Source organism: Schistocerca piceifrons, chromosome 4 (genome assembly GCF_021461385.2).
Source record: "Schistocerca piceifrons isolate TAMUIC-IGC-003096 chromosome 4, iqSchPice1.1, whole genome shotgun sequence".
Taxonomy (NCBI): Eukaryota; Metazoa; Arthropoda; class Insecta; order Orthoptera; family Acrididae; genus Schistocerca; species Schistocerca piceifrons.
In genome coordinates, this window is record NC_060141.1 from 190,030,941 (window position 1) to 190,051,508 (window position 20,568).

Below are 20,568 nucleotides of genomic sequence, written 5' to 3' on the forward strand. Positions count from 1 at the left end.
CAACTGCTAATTATAATGGATTTTAAATGATTTGCAAATTTGAGCAAATAACTGTGAATAACTGTCAGGGAAACTACCAACGAAAAATGAAATTCGCTTTACAAATTACAATTTGGTTGTGCCGTATTATCTGCTTACTGATGTGCCATCAATCACAGATGTGTACTTGCTGTGTTGCACATGCACTGTATACTATAGCTACAGCAGAAATGTACCTTTCCCTGGCCCCTGGAGAATTAGGAATTTGGCAAATTTAAACATTTTTTAAAATTACTTGCAGTGTGTCTTAGCAGCTAAAATTTTGACATTGTGTTTTTTCCTGTATTAAAAATTCAGGACAGGTTTTGACATATTGGATTGGGCAGTTCCCTCGTTAGTTTATTGCTTCCTAACAGTTAATGTTCTACCTACGCCTTCCGCACACACACTTTGTTAATCTACACTGATAATTTTTCATTCCACAGAAATTACCATTTAATTAATCTTAATATTTTCATCGACACCAGTTTCAACCTTTACTATAGTCTCCTATAGCACATTAATTCAGAAAATTCTAATTAGTAACTTCAGCTCTATTCGCATTGGAAAGGCTACCACTCGCTGCTTCTGTCTAATAACTACTTGACTTCTTTAATACAGTTCTTTCTCTCAACACAGTCAAGCAAAACTACAGTGTAACCATGAGAAATCATTTGGGTTATAAAACTGTAGTTATATCTTAAGAAAGGAGTAAACATCCTCTCATGGCTACAACTATATGCTTAGTTAAGAACTATATTTGGTCAGCTTTATGCTTTGTCTTGGCTTAATGACGGAGGTATTTGTTTGGCATAGAGTTTTATGCTTAAATGTGTGGAAAAAAAATCATGAGTGTTGGACTTTTATTACAAAAAGTAAAAGATTTACACACAAATCCAGTGCAATTCAGGAAGTTATGAACCATGGACTTTTGCAGTGAATGAGAATAATATAATAGCTCATTCAACAGTCATGGACACTTAACCCTTTATGAACTGGCAGAACTCAAAAGTCCTGGACGATTTTGTGAGGAATTCTGTAACACAGCAGGTCATTGGACCTATAATGACATAGTTCCCATTCCACACAGCGTGTGCTTCCTACACAGGATGTCCGCATGGCCTGTAGACCATTCCCAAGCCTATACATCAGCCTGGGATGTGAAAAGCTGTATTGCAAATGGCTGCTGGTGTGCAAAACAATGCTGCAAGGTTACGTAAATAAAAGTAAGATATTTGTTGACCAAGACCTAGTGTACACAATTGTGAACAGAGTATATTTTGAAAATAAGTGAATATATTTTTGTAAATATTGCTTGTAAAATCATAAAAAAGCACCTAAGAGCATTAGAGTATTAAAAGAAAAGTCTTCCCCCCCCCCCCCCCCCCCCAAAAAAAAAAAAAAAAAAAAAAAAAAAAAAAAAAAAAAAAAAATCAGGTCTGAAAGGTTTAATATGTAAATATGTAATGTTTTAACGCATCATTTTCTGTTCAAAAACTATGTGCCTATCAGTTTCAGTAAACACACCAATAATTTTAAATACAATGCAATGTGCAAACTGAAATCTTATGAATGCAGGCAAAAAATGATAACAGATTTTCAGACGTTTATTACAAAAACTGAAATATGAACAAACACTTTGTAGGATATCAAATTAGTTAGCCTATTAAAATAGCTTAACACTGAAAATTATCTATGTCACACACAGTTACTTTTGCCTCATTAAAACAAACTTTATTATTTTCTGTACTCCAACAAACAATTCAGTTCAGCACGGATAGCATGACATGAATTATGTAACAAATAACCAGTGATAGTTTTATAACTGTGTCATTTTTATAACTGTGTCTGGAGTGTTCCTAATTCTAAATTGAAACTGTTCCAACTGCACTTTTACTCAATGATATGTTCATTCTTCTTATTTTTTATACTCTTTAAACATACTAGGGGTTATGCCCAAATTTTGGGGCTAACTAGTTGACACGAGTTTATAACTGACATTGCTGTGCAAGTTGTTAAATACTCCAGGTCTCTGATTTTACTCTGCCTACTTGTGTCAATTTTTGTGTTAAACATTACTTATGAACATCTTTTAACAAATTTGTTGCAGTAAAGTATTCTTAATAAACACACTTTAAAACTGCTTTACATCACAAATATTATGCCCTAGACAATGTGGAAGGCTTTGATCCATTGTCATCTGTCCGATCAGGAGTAGCAGCATTTTCATTCACCAGTCTTTGACGTTCACGGAACATACTAACTCTCATATTTTCAATCTGGTGGTAACGACACATTTTTAGAAGTGCTAAAACAGCGAGCCCCACCCAGCAGGCCCATGACGCCCATGCTCCAAACTGTGCTGTCCCCATCTCAATGTGAAAACCTGTTGTATCAATGTGGTCTTTTTTGTCAATTGCTTTTCCAGCAGCAACCTCACACCTGCAAACAGAAATATATGTTTCAGGCTTATAAAACTGAAAAAAAAAATATAGGAAGATATGAAAGCAGTAAACATGAGTGGACAGATCACACAGAAAATTTTCCTCTTGGTGAGGTTACCAACAGCACATGTAGACTGCAATTTTTCTGACCACTTTTGTTTATTTTACTACTAATCCCTACATACAATTTTTAGAAAGGCAATATGACATTTATAAGCAAATTTTATATTTCGTTTAATCATACTTTCCATAAAGAAAGCAATGTTACCACCAATAACAAAATCTGCAGCCATCACTAATTATTTTACTATTCTGGGTGAAAACTCCCAAGATATAGTCATAACGAGTCTGTGACTGGTATTTAAGGGGGGATTTGTTACTACTTATTCCCTGAGATGCCAAGACACTCAAGTCAAAGATGACCTACTGCGAAATTCAATGTTTGTCTCCAGAAAATGTCAGTCATTGACTCTCATTTCTGATATAGGAGGCAATGGAAATTTTTCATTTGCGGGTACAGCTGCAGCGTATATGCAACATAATGCGATTCCAATGCTGGTATACAAACACGGGCATGTAGGCAAGGGATTAGTGTGACACTCGCATCTTTCCAATGTGCACGTGGTAAATGTGGAAATGTAAACTATGGTGACTTTATTACCAAATGCATCCAAACAGGACCAATGTGCTGTTATTCTTTTCTTGGCAGACAAAGGTGAAACACTGATAGACATCTGTTGGAGAATGAAGAATGTGTATGGAGCAGCACATCTGTCAAAAATCACCAATGCAGATTGGTGCATGAAACTGAGGTACCATTTAATCCAATGTTATACATTTGAAGGAGACCAAATTTTTACCAGATTTGCATGACATGACAGCTGAGGTACTAGACCTAATTAATTCCACGTATTACGTATATTACAAGGATTAAAAAAATATCACACCTTACATTTTAATTTTTACAATTTTTTTCCTAATAACAATGTTATTTTTCCTATAATTTAGTTGCTTCTGCAATAAAGCTTAGGTCTACTACATAAGTATGTACTACTGCAAGTTACAGAAAAAAAATTAGAGCAATGCTTTATAAACTTTAGGAAATATTTGTACCTGAATTCTGAAAAATACAACTTGTGGGAAAATGTGAATGAAGATATGAGTCCAATTAAACTGTGCTTCAGAATATTCCTGAAGCACAGTCTTCATCCTGAAGCATTTCTTCGTCTTTGCATTCCTTTTAGCATTTCTTGCTTCTTTGGTAACTTCGAGAGCAAATCTTTCAGCTTCATGCACCCACTGTCTGTCACACGCAAGCAATTGATCTTCCATATTAGAGCCTCATTTTATGCCTAAATTTCTCAGGACTTCCAACCTTCCTATCACTCTACCACTGAAACATATCACTGCATCTAGTACACCAACTTCTAATGTATTTAGCCCTACAAAAACATTCTTGGGTAATCTTTCACATATGCAATGGTTGAAACTTTCAGTTGTATTCTGAGTGCCTACATGAATACAGCTCCCATGAAGACATTTACTAAGCAAAACAGGGTCACTCAGGTCTCTAAAAATTAGATTCATTTCATTCTTCACAGGCTCAGGAAGAGAATGCTTATGATGGTATATTTGACCTCTTTGTTTTGCTTTTTGGTAACCACACCATTAATCTGCTCCTTTAGGGCAAAGTCCATGAACAGGGTGGTCATCTATGGACAACTTATGAAAGTAGGTGGCCCATGCAGCTTTTCTCATTGCTGTAACATCATTCAGAGGTGCAGTTTGTCTAATGGCCAGGATCTACACAGAACAACTAATTTTGATGCTAAACCATTCCTGCTGCTTTGTTGTTCAGATATTTCCAGACAGCCTACACCATCACACTGTCTACAATTCGCCACTTCCTTTATCAAAGGAGATAAGATGCCCACATCAACAACAACAAAACCACAACAAACAGTGTCATTGTTAACACAAAAATTTGAATCACCAGGAGGGGTGCCATGTAGGAGAGCTGGAGAGCTGATACATAGGTTACTTTCAGAAGTGTGGCTTGCTTTGTTTGTGAGCTGGTTTCCATGGAATTTCCTTTTATTGAATTTCTCGATGCATAGCATAGTTCGTATTTATTGCACACTAAAGGATAAGTACTTCCACAAATATATGTAGCACCTGAGCAACAAACATTCAGTAACATGTGAACAAACATCTTAAGCGAAACAAAAGTAAATACTAGCAAAGGTAATCATTTACAGACACTAGAAACCTACACTGTTAGCAACATATACAATGTATCATACGCGTAATCGCTGGAAACAGAAAGTTCACAGTTCTTTTCAAAATAATACTGCTTTCTGTAACAGAAATGAAGGGGGAATGGTGGCATACATGACCGTGACTTTAAAATTTGGTATATATAGGTCATTTTTCATTTGAAGCCTTATAATCTATACATAAATGTAATCAGGAAAGACAATAGACTTTAATAAAGTCATAAAAAGCTTTCGATTTTTCCACCTTTTATAAGTACCCTGTATCCTTAAGCATATGAATTTCAAAATTCCTTAGGTGTATCAGGTTGTGACTTACATCTCAGTATTAAAATAAATCTATAGTCTTTTATTTTTGTAGCCTCTCTAAAAGATTCACACAAATGTAATCACAATGACCACTAAACGATTAAGATGAAACACACACATGTAATTTAGTGTAACCTTAACACTTTCAAATGATACGAGTCTGCAATCACTGAAAAGTGTACAGGCCAGTCTTTCTGCTCCCATAAATTTTCAAATGTAGTTTTTACATTTAAAACCACAGCATTACCACACTTTGTCAGTTTCAATTCATTCCTTGAAAATTTATTTATCAAGGCACTGGCCATCAGTATTTTGAACAACGAGCACATCTGCAAGAAAAATTCACAGCTAGATGCTATGCCAGCAGTACTTTACCCGCTAGCTAACACATTTTTTACTTTCATTCAGGCACATCAGTATTTTGTTACAGTTGATTCTCTACAACGAAGATTATTAGTGCTATTTTAACTGAGCTACACTAGTCATTTTGTTTCTGAAAGGGCTTTTTTTTCTTCTTGTTTTCTTCGAGGCCCAATTGGCAACAAAATGGAAACCACAGTGAAAATGAAAAATGTTTTATCTGCAACATTTAGATATACCTCTTGGCTACTTCTCTACACAGTCACTGCTTCGAGTTAGACATTTGTCATAGCATAGTACAAATTTTCCAATTACCTTGCCATAGACAGCAGGTGCATGCGCTTTTTGCCAATTCTCTATGTTGGTCTGTAGCTCATTATCAGTGTCAAAATGATGTCTATCTTGCTAACCCAACACCTCCCTTCAAAAACACTGCTTAGTGCCTTTGTTGCAGCTGCAGTGTGCACTCAAGCCTTGTCATGAGGGAGGACTATGATTGATGATAATGTTACTCTTTGCTTGTTGCATATTATCCTTCATAGGTGTTGAAGAGTCATGCTGTATGAAGCTGAGTGATGGTCATGCCACATTCCATGAATTCCACCAACAAAACTCCTTTTTGGTCCCAGAACATGGTAACCATACACTTTCTCATGGAGCTTTGCTTGCACTTCTTTGGTTTGCTTGGGCAGTGAGAAGACATCTACTGTTTGGATTGCTCTTATTTTTCTTTATTTTTGAAATGGACCCATGTCTTGCTCCTATGACGCATTTGTTCAAAATATCTTCTCCTCATCATGGTAGTGCTGGAGAAACAATAAGGTGACACCCACTTGCTTTGTTTTGTGATGGTCAGATAGCATATTGGGAACCCATCTCACATGGAGTTTGCAGTACTGAAGTCTCTCACTCACAATGTTATAAAGAGCTGACATTGAAATTTCAGGAAATGAATCACTGAACACAGACACTGTGAACCTATGATTTTCTCAAATAACCCAACTCAGTCACTGAACAAAATTATCAGCTGATATTTGCTTCCTTCCCTGACTGTCTGGATCATGAACATCTGTACATTTTGCTTCAAAGTTCCTGCACCATTGCCACACTTTGCTGTCACTAATGGAAGTTTCACCATGCACGTGACTCATTTGTCGATGAATATCAACTACTCTGCGGCCTTCAACATGAAGGAATCGAATGGCAGCATGCACTTCACACTTGGTGGGAGACACTATTCTTGTAGACATGTTTAAATGCTCACTGTGCTCTCAGAACTGGCATGTGTGACATAACGCAATCGATGGGCACACAAGAGATACTGTGCAACACATCTGCACAAAGCTCCATTGGATTTTCACTGTGGTTTTAATTTTGTGTCTGATTGGACCAAACGGCCCTCATATACGTCAACGGTACATGTCAACTAATACATATTAACTTTATTGATTAATCACAATCTTGCAATTTTTACATTGTTATAACTAGCTTTGACTGCCATGCCAACTTCTGACATACTTCTTTCATGCTACTAGTTTCATATAAATTACTCAGAGATAATGTCTTGCATGTTAAACATGGAGTAGCAGTTTCAGTGACTGTTTACTTATTGAACATTGTACACATTAACCAAAGAACTGATTTGCCACAAGTTTTTTTAATCATTTTTTAGACTCATCACACAAAGTGTGTTTGGAATGACAAATTAATGATGGTTTCATACACCAAATAGTGCACGCTTATCAGTGTGTTTGCTTTATATGAATGTACTACATCCATGACTTTCAGGAAAGATGTGAGAAAAGCATGAGCTGTGTTTCCACAATCACCGTTTTCGGAATCTACGTTGTATGACATGGGGGAGATCACTGTTTTCAAAAGATTCTACAGTGGATCTGTTAAGAATCTGATAGGGATTACATTGGGCAGCTGCTTCTTAACAACACTGATACTAACATCTATATCACTTGTTTTAATACAGGTGTGAGACTTAAACTGGGCAATGCTCCTGCATTTTCCCTTGTACATTGAAAATGAAGTTAATTATTTTTGCCTTTAATTTGTTACCCTCAATTTCAGTCTTTGTCTTATCTGTGAGTGTCTAGGTTCCTAACTATGAGACCACTAACAGCCTTTATATACGAACAAAATTTCTTTGGAGTTTGCAAAAGATCTTTCTTTTGATAAAATTCTGTTACAGTAGTCACTGAAGGCATTAGACGCTGCTCTGGTACCAGTGAAGTGCATTTAATTCTGCAGTTGTCTGTCTACATACTCGTGTTTTGTTTTACGCCCATTATGAACTATTCTACTAGGTGCTTATCTATCCAGTGCACAGTCAATTATTCTTTTAACGTTGAACCACAGTTCTTCTACCTGCACCTGTCCAGAGTTAATGTTCCCAAATCCTCTTTGAGATAAGATACTACAACATTTTTATCCCATTTGCTGAACATATAAATCTTCCTACCTGTTTTAAATGCCATTGGTACTGTGGTATTCATTGTAGTAATTGCTTCATGGTCACTGATATCAGTTTCAGTGAGGACATGCTCAAAGAGGTTAGGTCTAAATGTTGCCATTAGAATCAATAGACAATGAAACTTCATTTAAACTTTCAAGGGACTTATGAGAAGTGGTATAATTTTTAAGGGGAAAATGTAAAAGGTGGGAAATTACTTGTTCATTAAGTAATGAAGTTTTTCTTAATTTGGTACTATGTTTAGCTGCCAACATGACATTTCCTGACACTTTAGCATAACAAACTGCACTAAAAATGATGCATTCTGTAGAGAGAGAAAAATAGTAGCTACCAAGAAGCTGCCACATTCATGTAAGCGTCTTAAAAGCTAAGGTGCTGTATTTGGCATTTCATATTCGTACCTGCGTGGTTTAAAAAAAAAAAAAAAATTAAGTGTTACACCGTGTTAAGAATCTCTCCAATATGCATCATTTTAGTGCAATTCATCCTGCTAAAGTGTGGGAAAAGTGACATCAATGGCTGAACACAGTATCTGAAATTTATATAGCCTTTTTGTAATTTATATTGGAAAGCAAGCTCAATTTGCCATGACAACTTTTATTTCACATTCACATTTGTTGGATTCACTCACTCGCAACCAAATTGCCATTTTCAAACCTGTGGCAGCCTAGCAAAATCACATGCTGCAGCTCTTTGGCCAGTGCTACTGCTACACTGCAAGACATTCACTAAGCGTGTTTGAGCTATTGTGATGTACGTATGATGTAAATATGTTCTCCAATTCATTTATGCTTAGTAATCAAGTCCAAATTCATGGTTTTGTGACCTCCATTATTTAAGGGAGCTGGAACGGGAAATTTTTTTCCCCTCATTTTCAGATTTTTATCTCATTATAAAATTTGTAATTTTCTGAATAAAATGATATATATATCACTCATAAACTCACATGGGAAGTATTTTATTTTTCAAATATAATCTACACCGGTTGAAAATGTTAAAATTTTTACGTGCAGTACTTCAAGATCTAATAAAATTGGTAATTTTTTATATATAAGGCTTGGATTGCTGTGTTGTAAAGGTTAAATTACGTGTTTGTATTGGTAGCACTGTCAAAAACAGTATTGTATCATTTCATGGTATAAACACACATTGTATGTCAAAATGCTAACATTTTTCCGAGGAAAAGTGACGAATAGATCAGTAAAGTATGATGCCAAAACGAAGTGTTTTTTAAGAAACTTGGGGTTTCATGGCAACAGATTTTCAAATAAAAGGAAACACTGTGTTCAACATGTGGTGTGTGAAGTTACAGACATTGAAATACAGGCAAACTCATCAGTATCTAGAGAAACACCCATTAGTGCATCGAAGATTAAAATAAAATGTTGTGATACACAGTTTTCTCAAAACGAAAGTGATATAAATGGTAGGTTACGTTATATTCTGATAGAGTTACACATCCTAACAAGGGTGTTAGGTGAATGTGTGTGTCGTAAAATATGTGGAGGGCCAGTTAGTTCACATGAAGACAGTGAGGTATCAAATGGATTAGCCAGGAAACTTGTCATTAATTGTGCCAGTTGTAAATATACTCATTCATTTTGGAATTCTGATTAGTGTAAAGATAATTATTTTGAAGTAAATGTTACGTGGTTTTATGGATTGAGAGCTATTGGCAAAGGACACACTGCAACATAAACAATGTGTGCCGTGATGAATATGCCATGCCCACCTTGTAAAATCGACACGTATGCAGGATTTATTGGAGCTGCTGTGGAATCTGTTGCGTGTGAGTCAATGAAGGGTGCTGCAAATGAAGCTGTTGAAATAAATGATGGTACGACCAACATACCAGTAGCTTTCGATGGCATTTGGCAGAAGCGTGGCTACAGTTCTAAGAATTCTGTTGCTACAGTGACCAGTGTGGATGCTGAAAGGTAATACATTTCCAGATTTTAAACAAACATCATTGTGAGTGTAAATCAGACAATGAAGAAGGGCATACCTGTGACAGAAATTATGGAGGAACAAGTGGTGGTATGGAGGCCTCTGCAGCTATTGAAATTTTTAGTCGATCTCTAAACGAAAAAGGAGTTCTTAGGTGATCGAGCATATAACAGTGTAGTAGCTGCTCAGCCTTATGGTGAGAAGATCACCACAAAACTGGAATGTGGTGGTCATGTCCAGAAGAGGATGGGCATCAGGTTGAGGAAGCTGAAACAAAGTTTGAGAGACAAGAAACTTTCTGAAGGTAAAACCATAACAGGCAGGCTGACAGACAAAATGATTGATGAACTACAGCAGAATTATGAGATGGCTATTAGAAATAATACTGAGGATTTGTTGAAAATGAAGCAGGCAGTATGGGCTACCTTCTTCCATAGACTGTCGAAGTGATGAAACACCAGTACACCACCTTTGCCCTCCTGGACCTGTTTCATGGTGCAATTACCGCAATGCCCAGTACTGAAACAGTTCATACAGGCCATAAACATTCCATCCCAGCAGCAATCATGGTTATCATAAAACCTATTTACAGAGACCTGGCAAACACTGAACTACTGAAGACGTGTCTGCATGGCCAGACTCAAAATCCCAATGAAGTGTTCAATAATCTTATATGGACTCGCTTACCAATGTTTTTGTTGGAATGAAGACACTAAAGTGGGGGGGTCAATGATGCTGTTATTGCTTTTAATGATGGCAACATTGGTAGGGTGAAAGTGCTACAGCATATGGGAACTAATCCTGAAGCAAACTGCATCAGAACTTGAACATATGGACAAGGTTCGCATTGATAAAGTGGAGTATGCAGCACAATTGGCCACTAAGGAGTCCAGAAAGAAGGAAAAACTTGGAAAAATATCAAGAGGATGATATAGAGTATGGTGCAGGGTGCTTCTGAGTGACTAAAAATAAAAAATTAAGCATATATTAAGTGAGTTACAGTCTTCTGAAACTTTAAGAGACCGTTCCTGAAAATTTACATCTTCTGTTGCATTTTTCCCTAAACCTCAGAAACCTCTTCAACTAGAGTATTCAAATTTTCAGGGAGTAATAACATACATGTCCTGAGTCTACTGAACTAAAAGAACAACATACTGTTATATACAATTAAAATTATTTAAGATAACATAAAAAGCTATTTACAATTTGTACAGAAACCAGATGGCAGTTATAAGAGTCGAGGGACATGAAAGGGAAGCAGTGGTTGGGAAGGGAGTAAGACAGGGTTGTAGCCTCTCCCCGATGTTGTTCAATCTGTATATTGAGCAAGCAGTAAAGGAAACAAAAGAAAAATTCGGAGTAGGTATTAAAATTCATGGAGAAGAAATAAAAACTTTGAGGTTCGCCGATGACATTGTAATTCTGTCAGAGACAGCAAAGGACTTGGAAGAGCAGTTGAATGGAATGGACAGTGTCTTGAAAGGAGGATATAAGATGAACATCAACAAAAGCAAAACAAGGATAATGGAATGTAGTCTAATTAAGTCGGGTGATGCTGAGGGAATTAGATTAGGAAATGAAGCACTTAAAGTAGTAAAGGAGTTTTGCTATTTGGGGAGCAAAATAACTGATGATGGTCGAAGTAGAGAGGATATAAAATGTAGGCTGGCAATGGCAAGGAAAGCGTTTCTGAAGAAGAGAAATTTGTTAACATCCAGTATTGATTTAAGTGTCAGGAAGTCATTTCTGAAAGTATTCGTATGGAGTGTAGCCATGTATGGAAGTGAAACATGGACGATAAATAGTTTGGACAAGAAGAGAATAGAAGCTTTCGAAATGTGGTGCTACAGAAGAATGCTGAAGATTAGATGGGTAGATCACATAACTAATGAGGAAGTATTGAATAGGATTGGGGAGAAGAGAAGTTTATGGCACAACTTGACCAGAAGAAGGGATCGGTTGGTAGGACATGTTCTAAGGCATCAAGGGATCACCAATTTAGTATTGGAGGGCAGCGTGGAGGGTAAAAATCGTAGAGGGAGACCAAGAGATGAATACACCAAGCAGATTCAGAAGGATGTAGGTTGCAGTAGGTACTGGGAGATGAAAAAGCTTGCACAGGATAGAGTAGCATGGAGAGCTGCATCAAACCAGTCTCAGGACTGAAGACCACAACAACAACAACAACATAAAAAGTACACAAAATTTTAACCGTGTAATTAAAGAAAAGTATTTCAGAAAGCAGTGGCTGAAATGCAATTATTGTAGTTCAGTAGACTCAGAACATACAGTTTAATGTCCTGTAAAAGTTTCATGTCAGTGGCTACAGTGGTTCCTGAAATACAGGGAAGCCAAGTCACTAAATTTAACATCGTTGGGATAGGGCATTCCAACACCCCTTAACCTGGAGCACCAGTACTTATGTCTATTCTACATTGGTGACCCCACATCAAACAACTTTATCAGCTATGAATTATTCTATGTTCAACTCATCTTGTTTGTAACAATAATGGAGACATCTTACAACCTTAGTGTCAAGAGACAAGTTAATACAGGATAGTGATAGGACTAAAGACCACAACAACAACAGTGAGTCATATGGTATTGTGTTCAGTGCTTTGCATCAGCAGCGACAACTCGTGCCTTTGGTTAAAGCTGAAAATGACATTTTGTTCAGCAGTGTAGTTGGTGTCAATAAGTACCCATATGAATCCAAATGATGTGAATCAACTACTGATCTTCTGCCTGCCTCTGGTGATGAATGCAACTCATTCACATACCAGCAAGATGCATTTCAACAAACTGTCTCCGACAGACACGGAACAACATCTCTCAATGGTGTCACGCCTACCACAATGTGTACAGTTCTGCCAAATTCTTTCACACTGCAAAGTGGAGTCCACTCATTTGGGCCACACACAAACACTTTCACAGGATTTTCCTCTGCATCCTGGTTTTCACATGAAAGCTCATCCGCTGTTGCTCTCTGTCCAGCTGTGGCACTACAAGCATATCAGAATTTTGACTATCAAACTTTTCTGCCACTTTTCTGGCTGAAACAACCAGCTATGTGGTTAGCTATTTTCGAGTGAATTCTCCACTATCACAGCATTTCTGATGACAGCTCCATGTTTGTCACAATACTGTGCCACCTTGGTGAACAAACCAGCCTCATTAGTGGTGTTATTTCGTCACCCCCGGCTACCTACATATAAGAATCATGACAACAGTGCTCATCCAGCGTCTAACACAAATTCTGGAGCAACGGTTGCGTCAGGTTATTTACAATGAACATTTGGAGACCAAGGTGCCTTCACAACTCTGGAGATGTCTCTGAACACCTGAACACTGACTGATGCAATAATCAAGCCAGTTCACACACCATATGGACACTGTGGATCATACAGCTACCTCCCCAGTTACAGTTAGCAATTATTTCACATGAGAATGAGCCACCAGAGAAATTGATTTTAGCAGACAGAATCTTATTTGTGTTACAACAGTGAAAGTGCGTTAATTCACTGAACAACAATACAAGCCCTGCCTCAGTCAGGAACCACGTCACGATGCACAACAGCAGAAAGCCAAAAGATTCCAGTGCGCACAAACAGTGTTGAGGATGATGTCACATGCACCTGCCTGGGCAGTGACCTCCAACCAGCCAGAGGAAATACATGGCTGGCTAACACCAACACACCACTCGCCGACAAGACGATGTGACAATGCCTCTGTTGGTTTCATGGACATTTCAGTAATAAAGCACACAACTATAGAGAACCTCGGGAGCACCAACATGGTATAAACACTCCAGATCATTGCACCAATTCAAGTCACCTACTGCCTCGACATGTGAGTCAATCTCATTGCACACCGTCCACCTGCAGTTGACTCTACATCCTGGATCAAACCTGCAACCAGTATTTTCTTGTTGACAATGAGTCTGAGGTGAGTGTAATTCCATATGAACTACCATTAATGGAAAAAAAAAACTATTGGCATTTAAGATCTGTGCAGCAAACAATTCATACACTGCAGTATATGGAACATGTCTCAAATCTTAGACTTCAGGTTAGCAGATACATTCTCCAAGCAATTTTTCATGTTGGCATCAATGAACCAGTATTGGGGGCTGACTTTTAAAAGACATTTTCATCTCTTGCGGACACACACAAACAGTATCAACAGGTACTTGCAACACATTACTCAGTGATACTTTGACATACAGAAGGACACGCTTCACCTACATGAAAAAAGCCACACTATACTAACAAAATTTATGCATCTACAGCCAAGCTCACCACCACACAAACATAGGTGAAACAATTCAGTCAGGAGCAGCATCGTCTTTCTGACTATACCATCACAAATGAGGTAGCAGACATTGAGCAGTGAGCAGCAGTCTCCCACACACCATCAGTACAGCCTTCAACAGCTTAACAAGCACCAACAAAGGTCAGTCCAGTGCTTTCTTCTTCTGGTACCTGTGCACTTCTTGTGTGCATTTCTGCCAACCTGCCAGATTCATGTGTGCACTTCAGACAGTGTGTTATTAGTAACTAAACAGTTCATAAAATAAATACCATGCCAGGCTTGCCAGCCTGACTCAAGGCACCAACGTTAGCTCCGGATAAATTTAGTGTGTCTAAGTAGGTTATATACGAGTTCCTGCAAGCTGATATTGTCAGACAGTCCAATAGTCCTTGGGGCTCACTCATCAGGGTCCTACCAAAGGAGGACAGCACCTATAGACTGTGTGGCGACTACTGGACTCTTAATTCTTGCATGATACCGGATAGTTATCCCATCCCAAATATCCAAGACTTTGTGGATTATTTGGCAGAAACCTCAGTGTTCAGTTTATGGTGTTGCAAGAAAGCATATCAGCAGATACTTATGAACCCACAGGACATTCCGAAGAAGTCTATAACCACCTTTTTCAGAATTTATGAATTCCTTTACACGCTGTATGGACTTAAAAATACAGAAAAGACTTAGCAAAGATTCATAGACAATGTCCTTTTCAAATTTCCCTTCTGCTATGCTTACTTGAATGATAATTTGGTCTTCTCTACTTCCCAAGAGGAACATGATGAGCATCTCAAACTAGTTTTCAATAATTTACACAAACTTGGCATCAGCATCAACAATGATAACTGTCTACCGAAACAGCCTCAAGTTAGATTCTTTGGCTATTTGGTTTGCAGTGACAGCATACGGCCTACACTATGAAGTATCACACTCATTTGTCACCTACTGCAATCACAGCCACAGACCTTTCTGAATTACACCATTTTCTTGGAATGATAAATTTTTATTGTAGGCACCTGCCTAATGTAGCTGCCATCCAGGCACCTCTTACAGATGCATTAGATGGTAAGCACACCTCAGGAAAAAAATTTTAACTGGACCCCACAGATGGAACAAGCATTTGAAAAAAATTAGAGACTGTCTTTCTCAGGCTGCAACTCTGGCAGACCCACTCCCCACTGCCCATCTGATGATCATCTCTAATGCAGATGATTCTCCCCTACAGTCAGTAGTAAGCATCAAACAGCAACTGAGCTTCTTTTCCGAAGAGTTAAAGTATTCCCATTGAAAGTGGTCAGCCCATGACAGGAAACTATTCGCAGTGTACAAAGCAATACAGCAAGGGCAGATCTTTAACAATCTATATGAACCATAGTTCCCAAGCAGATTCTATCAGCAATTCAGCAGAAAGACTGCTGCCCATGACACTTCCACCATTTGATTACATCGTGAAAGTTACAACAGACTTCCAACATTTTCCTGGTAGGGGCAATGTCGTGGCTGATTTGCTTTCACAAATCAATACTCTCTCAGTAGTCACTGTATTTTATGGAGTACAAGATGCACCTTAGTTTTTAAGCAATTTTTTAAGAAATGAAATTTTTATCATTTTTATTATTAGACTGCAAAGCCAAAATAAAAAATCTTAATTCACAAAATGACCTTGAAAATCCATACAAATCATCCCCTGAACTTTTTTCTTCCTCCTCTTCACATCATCATTGTCCTCTTCATACAAAAGATGGCTTTCGCTGCCACTGAGAACATTACTTATGCCGCACTTCTTGAAAGATTTAACGATATGACTGTTTTATCTACTGACACACTTGTTGATTGTAGGTCATCTGATAGTTGCCCTCGGTGTGAATTCATGCTAGATTTCATCCATCATCTATTTTTCCATTCCTCTCTCAGATACACCTTAAATGGTTTATTTATGGTGACATCATGAGGTTGCAATTATGAAATAAGTCTTCGCAGAATGACAGCAAGCTCTGTATTTCCATCCCTCTATTTCTCTTTCACAGAATTTTTCAAGTGACTATTAAACTGATCTAGCATAAGAAGAGATTTCTCCTTCAATAAAGCATCTTTCCTTCTCTTCCATACTATTTATTTATTTTATTTTACACTTCTAGTTCCACTGAACCAAATTGAGGAGGAAATCTCCAAGGTCATAGAAAATGTCAGTCCGTGAAACTACAACATAAAAGTAATAACAGATAAAATAAAATATTTATGTACCCAAAAAAAGGCAAGCTTTAAGATTATGTAAAACCAATCAACAATGTAACACAGGAATCAGCTTAATTTTTCAAGGAACTCCTCGACAGAAGAGGAGTGACCTATGAAGAAACTCTTCAATTTCGATTTGAAAGCAAGTGAATCACTAGTAAGATCTTTGAATTCTTGTGGTAAACTACTGAAAATGCATGCAGCATTACACTGCACACCTTTCTGCACAGGAGTCAAGGAAGTGTGATCCAAATGCAGATTGGATTTCCACCTAGTATTACCCAAGTGAAAGCTGTTAATTATTGGGAATAAGCTGATATTGTTAACAAGAAATGACAGTAAAGAACATATATATATTTTGTGAGGCCAATGTCAGAATACCCAGACTAATGAACAGGGGTCGACAAGAGGTTCACGAACTTACACCACTTATTGCCCGAACCGCCTGTTTCTAAACCAAAAATATCCTTTGAGAATGGGAAGAGTTACCCCAAAATATAAAACCATACTCCTTAACTGAATGAAAATATGCAAAGCAGATTACTTCTCATGTTGAACTATCACTTACTTCAGATACCATTCGAATAATAAAAATGGCAGCATTAAGTCTTTGAGCAAGTTCTTGAACTTGGGCTTTCTACGACAGTTCACTATCCATCTGAACACCTAGAAATTTGAACTGTTCACTTTCATTAATCACATATCCATTCTGTGAAATTAAAATGTCAGGTTTTACTGAATTGTGTGTTAGAAAATGTAAAAACTGATTCCTCCCCACTGTCAGTATCACAAAGGATTATTTTGGAAATCAATCTCAGAAAGGCATTTTCCAAGAGAGTTATACGATTCCCTGTAGAAACTAAGTTTTTATTTAATTCGCCAGCAATGCTCAGAAATTAATAGTTAAATACTGTATATATATTTGACTTATCAGTAACAGAAATGTGTTTTCTACGAACTTTGTACTGCTGACCAGACACTTCCCTCACGACTGACCATATGGTTTTAATTTTATCCTGTAAAATTAGCTGTTCTACTTGTGTACCACATACTCTTTGCCTTCCTAATAACATTTTTAAGCACCTTACAATATGTTTTGTTATGGGCTTCTGTAGCTTGATTGTGACAACTTCTAAAATTTTGAAATAATTCCCGCTTTGTTCTACATGATATCATTATCCCTCTAGTCAGCCAGGCTGCCTTTTGCTACTAGTATCCTGTTTAGAATGTTCTAATGGAAAGCAGCTTTCAAAGAGCATAAGAGATGTGTTAAGGAAAGCATTATATTTGTCATCTATGTTATCAGACTATAAACATCCTGCCACTCTTGTTCCTTAACAAGATTAATTATATATAACATTTGTTTGAGTACAAAAACCTTTTCATGTTAAAATTTGTAAATCATTGTCTGAAAGGCCATTCACCCTTTTACTAACAGAATGCCCATCTAGTAATGAAGAATGAATAAAAATTCTGTCTGTGGCTGTGATACTGTTCCCTTGCAACTTGATTGGAAAAAAACAATCTGCATCAGCTCATATGAATTTAGGACATCTTCCAACATCCTTTTTCTTGCATCATCATATACAAAATTTATACTGAAATTACCATATATAACTAATTTCTCGTACTTGCAATAAAGTGAATCAAGAACCCTCTCTAGCTCGAGCAGATATGCTCTGAAGTTTTGGCATTGTTTTGCACTTGAAAATTGTCATTGGATTGAGTTTATTACCATCAGTACAACATGAAAGGGCAACACCATAGTGTATTTTTTCATGTCCACATGTTTTTATAGTTACAGTTTTAGCATCTTTCATGGCAACTGTTGTTGTACTCCACACACTAATGTCAGAGGAGTTTCATCCATATTCACTATTTGGCTTAGTTCCACGCTAGTTGTATTTCGATGCTGAATAATAAAGCAATGGAAAGATAATATTTTCTCTTCATATTCTTGTGGAATTTTCTGAGATATTTTGGTCTTGGTTTGTCTGCTAAGTCCATGACGCTTCATAGACCTGTAGCACCAACCAATTCTACCCTTAAATCCCGTCAGATTCCACTGTAGCACTTGCTTCAAAGCATGTATTTAAATTATTTTGGTATTAATTTCAATACCATTTGGGTGATGTCTTTGGAATCCATTTCAATTCGTCATCATCTAGGTTTGGCAGTTTCGCATTCAGTGCTCTATTTGTGCATTAGTCTTCCTCATTTTTTATTTTTTATTTTTTTTTCAGTTCTTCTTTACTAGCCCACCAATCACAAATAGTTTTTTATGTTGGTGGAGGACCGAAATGCTGCTCAGCTGCTCTGCTTCCATGTTGTTCTGCGCATATTATTACTTTCAATTTATAGTCCACATCATGTGAATACCTTCTATTTTTTCCATTACGAAACTTGTTACTAACAAAAATATTATACAGTCACTTATAACACAAATCTCTGTCAATCCAAGTTCACTGGCACCATAGACCGCAATGACGCATCCGAGACTAGACAGTGCTCTAGGTTTTTGTTGGCAGAGTGGGAGGGAGGCATTGTTAGCAAGCTTTTGAATTCCCATAACTGATGTTTGTTGCATTGGTGCACTGTTGCTCAGTTGAATCCAGTGTTGCCATATACAGATAGGTTTCGCACAGTGTCAAATGTATCATGATTTTTAAGACTGGCGAGAAGTTTAAATTGAGCGCTGGACATTTTTACATTAATTTCAGTATAAGACGCATTTGAAATTTGGAAGTAATTTTTCAAAGAAAACATTGTCTTACAGTCCATAAAATATGGTACTGATTTTGACAAGCTTGCAACAGTGCAGCTTCAAGAGACACAATAACACAGACTCTTGCACAATAACACCACAGCTGAATGACACAATGTTCCTGGCTCTTCAACACTAGTACTATGTGACGTCTCACAAAACCACCTTTGTTTACGAGTATCACTGACTATGAGGTGAGCCATTTTTGGTAACAGGGCTATCACACCCTGGGATCTGACCTACAACAAAGTTTGTCACAGACTGCTTTGTACGGCCAAATATCAAGGAAGGCCGTATATCGTAAATGCCAGCATATACTGCATGTCAACACTCCAAAACAGGATGGTGTGCACAACAACAACACGACTGTTATTCTACTTGTAACAGACTTTTCAGCATGTCATCTTAGATACTGTTGGACCCCTCCCAAATTCACAGAGTTATCAATGTATTCTTTCATCAACTGACACAGCAACATGTTGGGCTGAAACTACACCAATTCTGGACATCAGTGTCAAGACCATTGCAAAGACATTTGTCATTCTACAGATTTTCCATTTTGACTGCCCTGCTACAATAATGACAGATCCAGGCAGACAGTTCAAGTCAGCACTTTTTACTGGGGTATGTCACTTACGCAATGTTCAGCACTTTGAACAACAGCTTACCATCCATAAAGTAATGGACTGTTAGAGCACTGGCAGCACACACTTAAAACATCTCTTGTGTCATGGAGGGGAATGGACTGATGTCCTGCCATCCAGATTAGATCACTTCCACATTTTCAGGAGATGGGATTCTCACAGTCACAGCTGCTACTTTTGTTGCTTTGGCACTGTCCTCTCCTTCACTTCAGCCTCCACCACTCGCTAACCCTGACCTCCACTACTGTTTTGGACGACCTCACCTTGTACAATACCATCTTTTTTGACTGGTATCAACCATGCAAACACCACCTACTCAACACAGAGAGAAATGGTCCAACCATGCCACTACATTAATAGATTAATAACGAGCCACGGCAAGCCTGGTCACACGTAACTGCACAAAAATGAGATATACAACAGAACCGTCCACCCCCTGTGTGCTCTGCACTCCCAGGAAGAGGCTCTGTGGTAACTCAGCAGGGATTGCAAGTTGCAGCATGAGGAAATTCTTTGGCCAGCACTATGGCCTTGCTGCAGAATCTTAGAGTGAATCTGTTCGAAGCTACTGTAGTTTATGCACCTTCTCTGATATATTGTGATCTCCATTATTTAACCAGGAGCATTCTCACATACATCTACTCTACAAACCTCACTTAGATCTCAGGCTACACTACAGATCAATCTGCCATCATAGGCGGGACTTCAGGGAGTGAAACTTACTGGCAGATGAATACAGTGTGCTGAACTGAGACTCAAATCTGGGACCTTTGCTTTTCACAGG

General features: G+C 37.7%; 1 protein-coding gene across 2 annotated transcripts in view; it reads right to left on the minus strand.

Moving 5' to 3' along the window:
- Positions 1-1,607: 1,607 nt before the first annotated feature.
- Positions 1,608-20,568, minus strand: part of LOC124795213 (transmembrane protein 179) — a 50,540-nt gene continuing 31,579 nt past the window's right edge. For both annotated transcript variants that reach the window (XM_047259130.1, XM_047259129.1), the window contains one exon: positions 1,608-2,460. In XM_047259130.1, the coding sequence (XP_047115086.1) occupies positions 2,178-2,460 (283 nt within the window). In that variant the 3' untranslated portion in view covers positions 1,608-2,177. The remainder of the gene's footprint in view (positions 2,461-20,568) is intronic.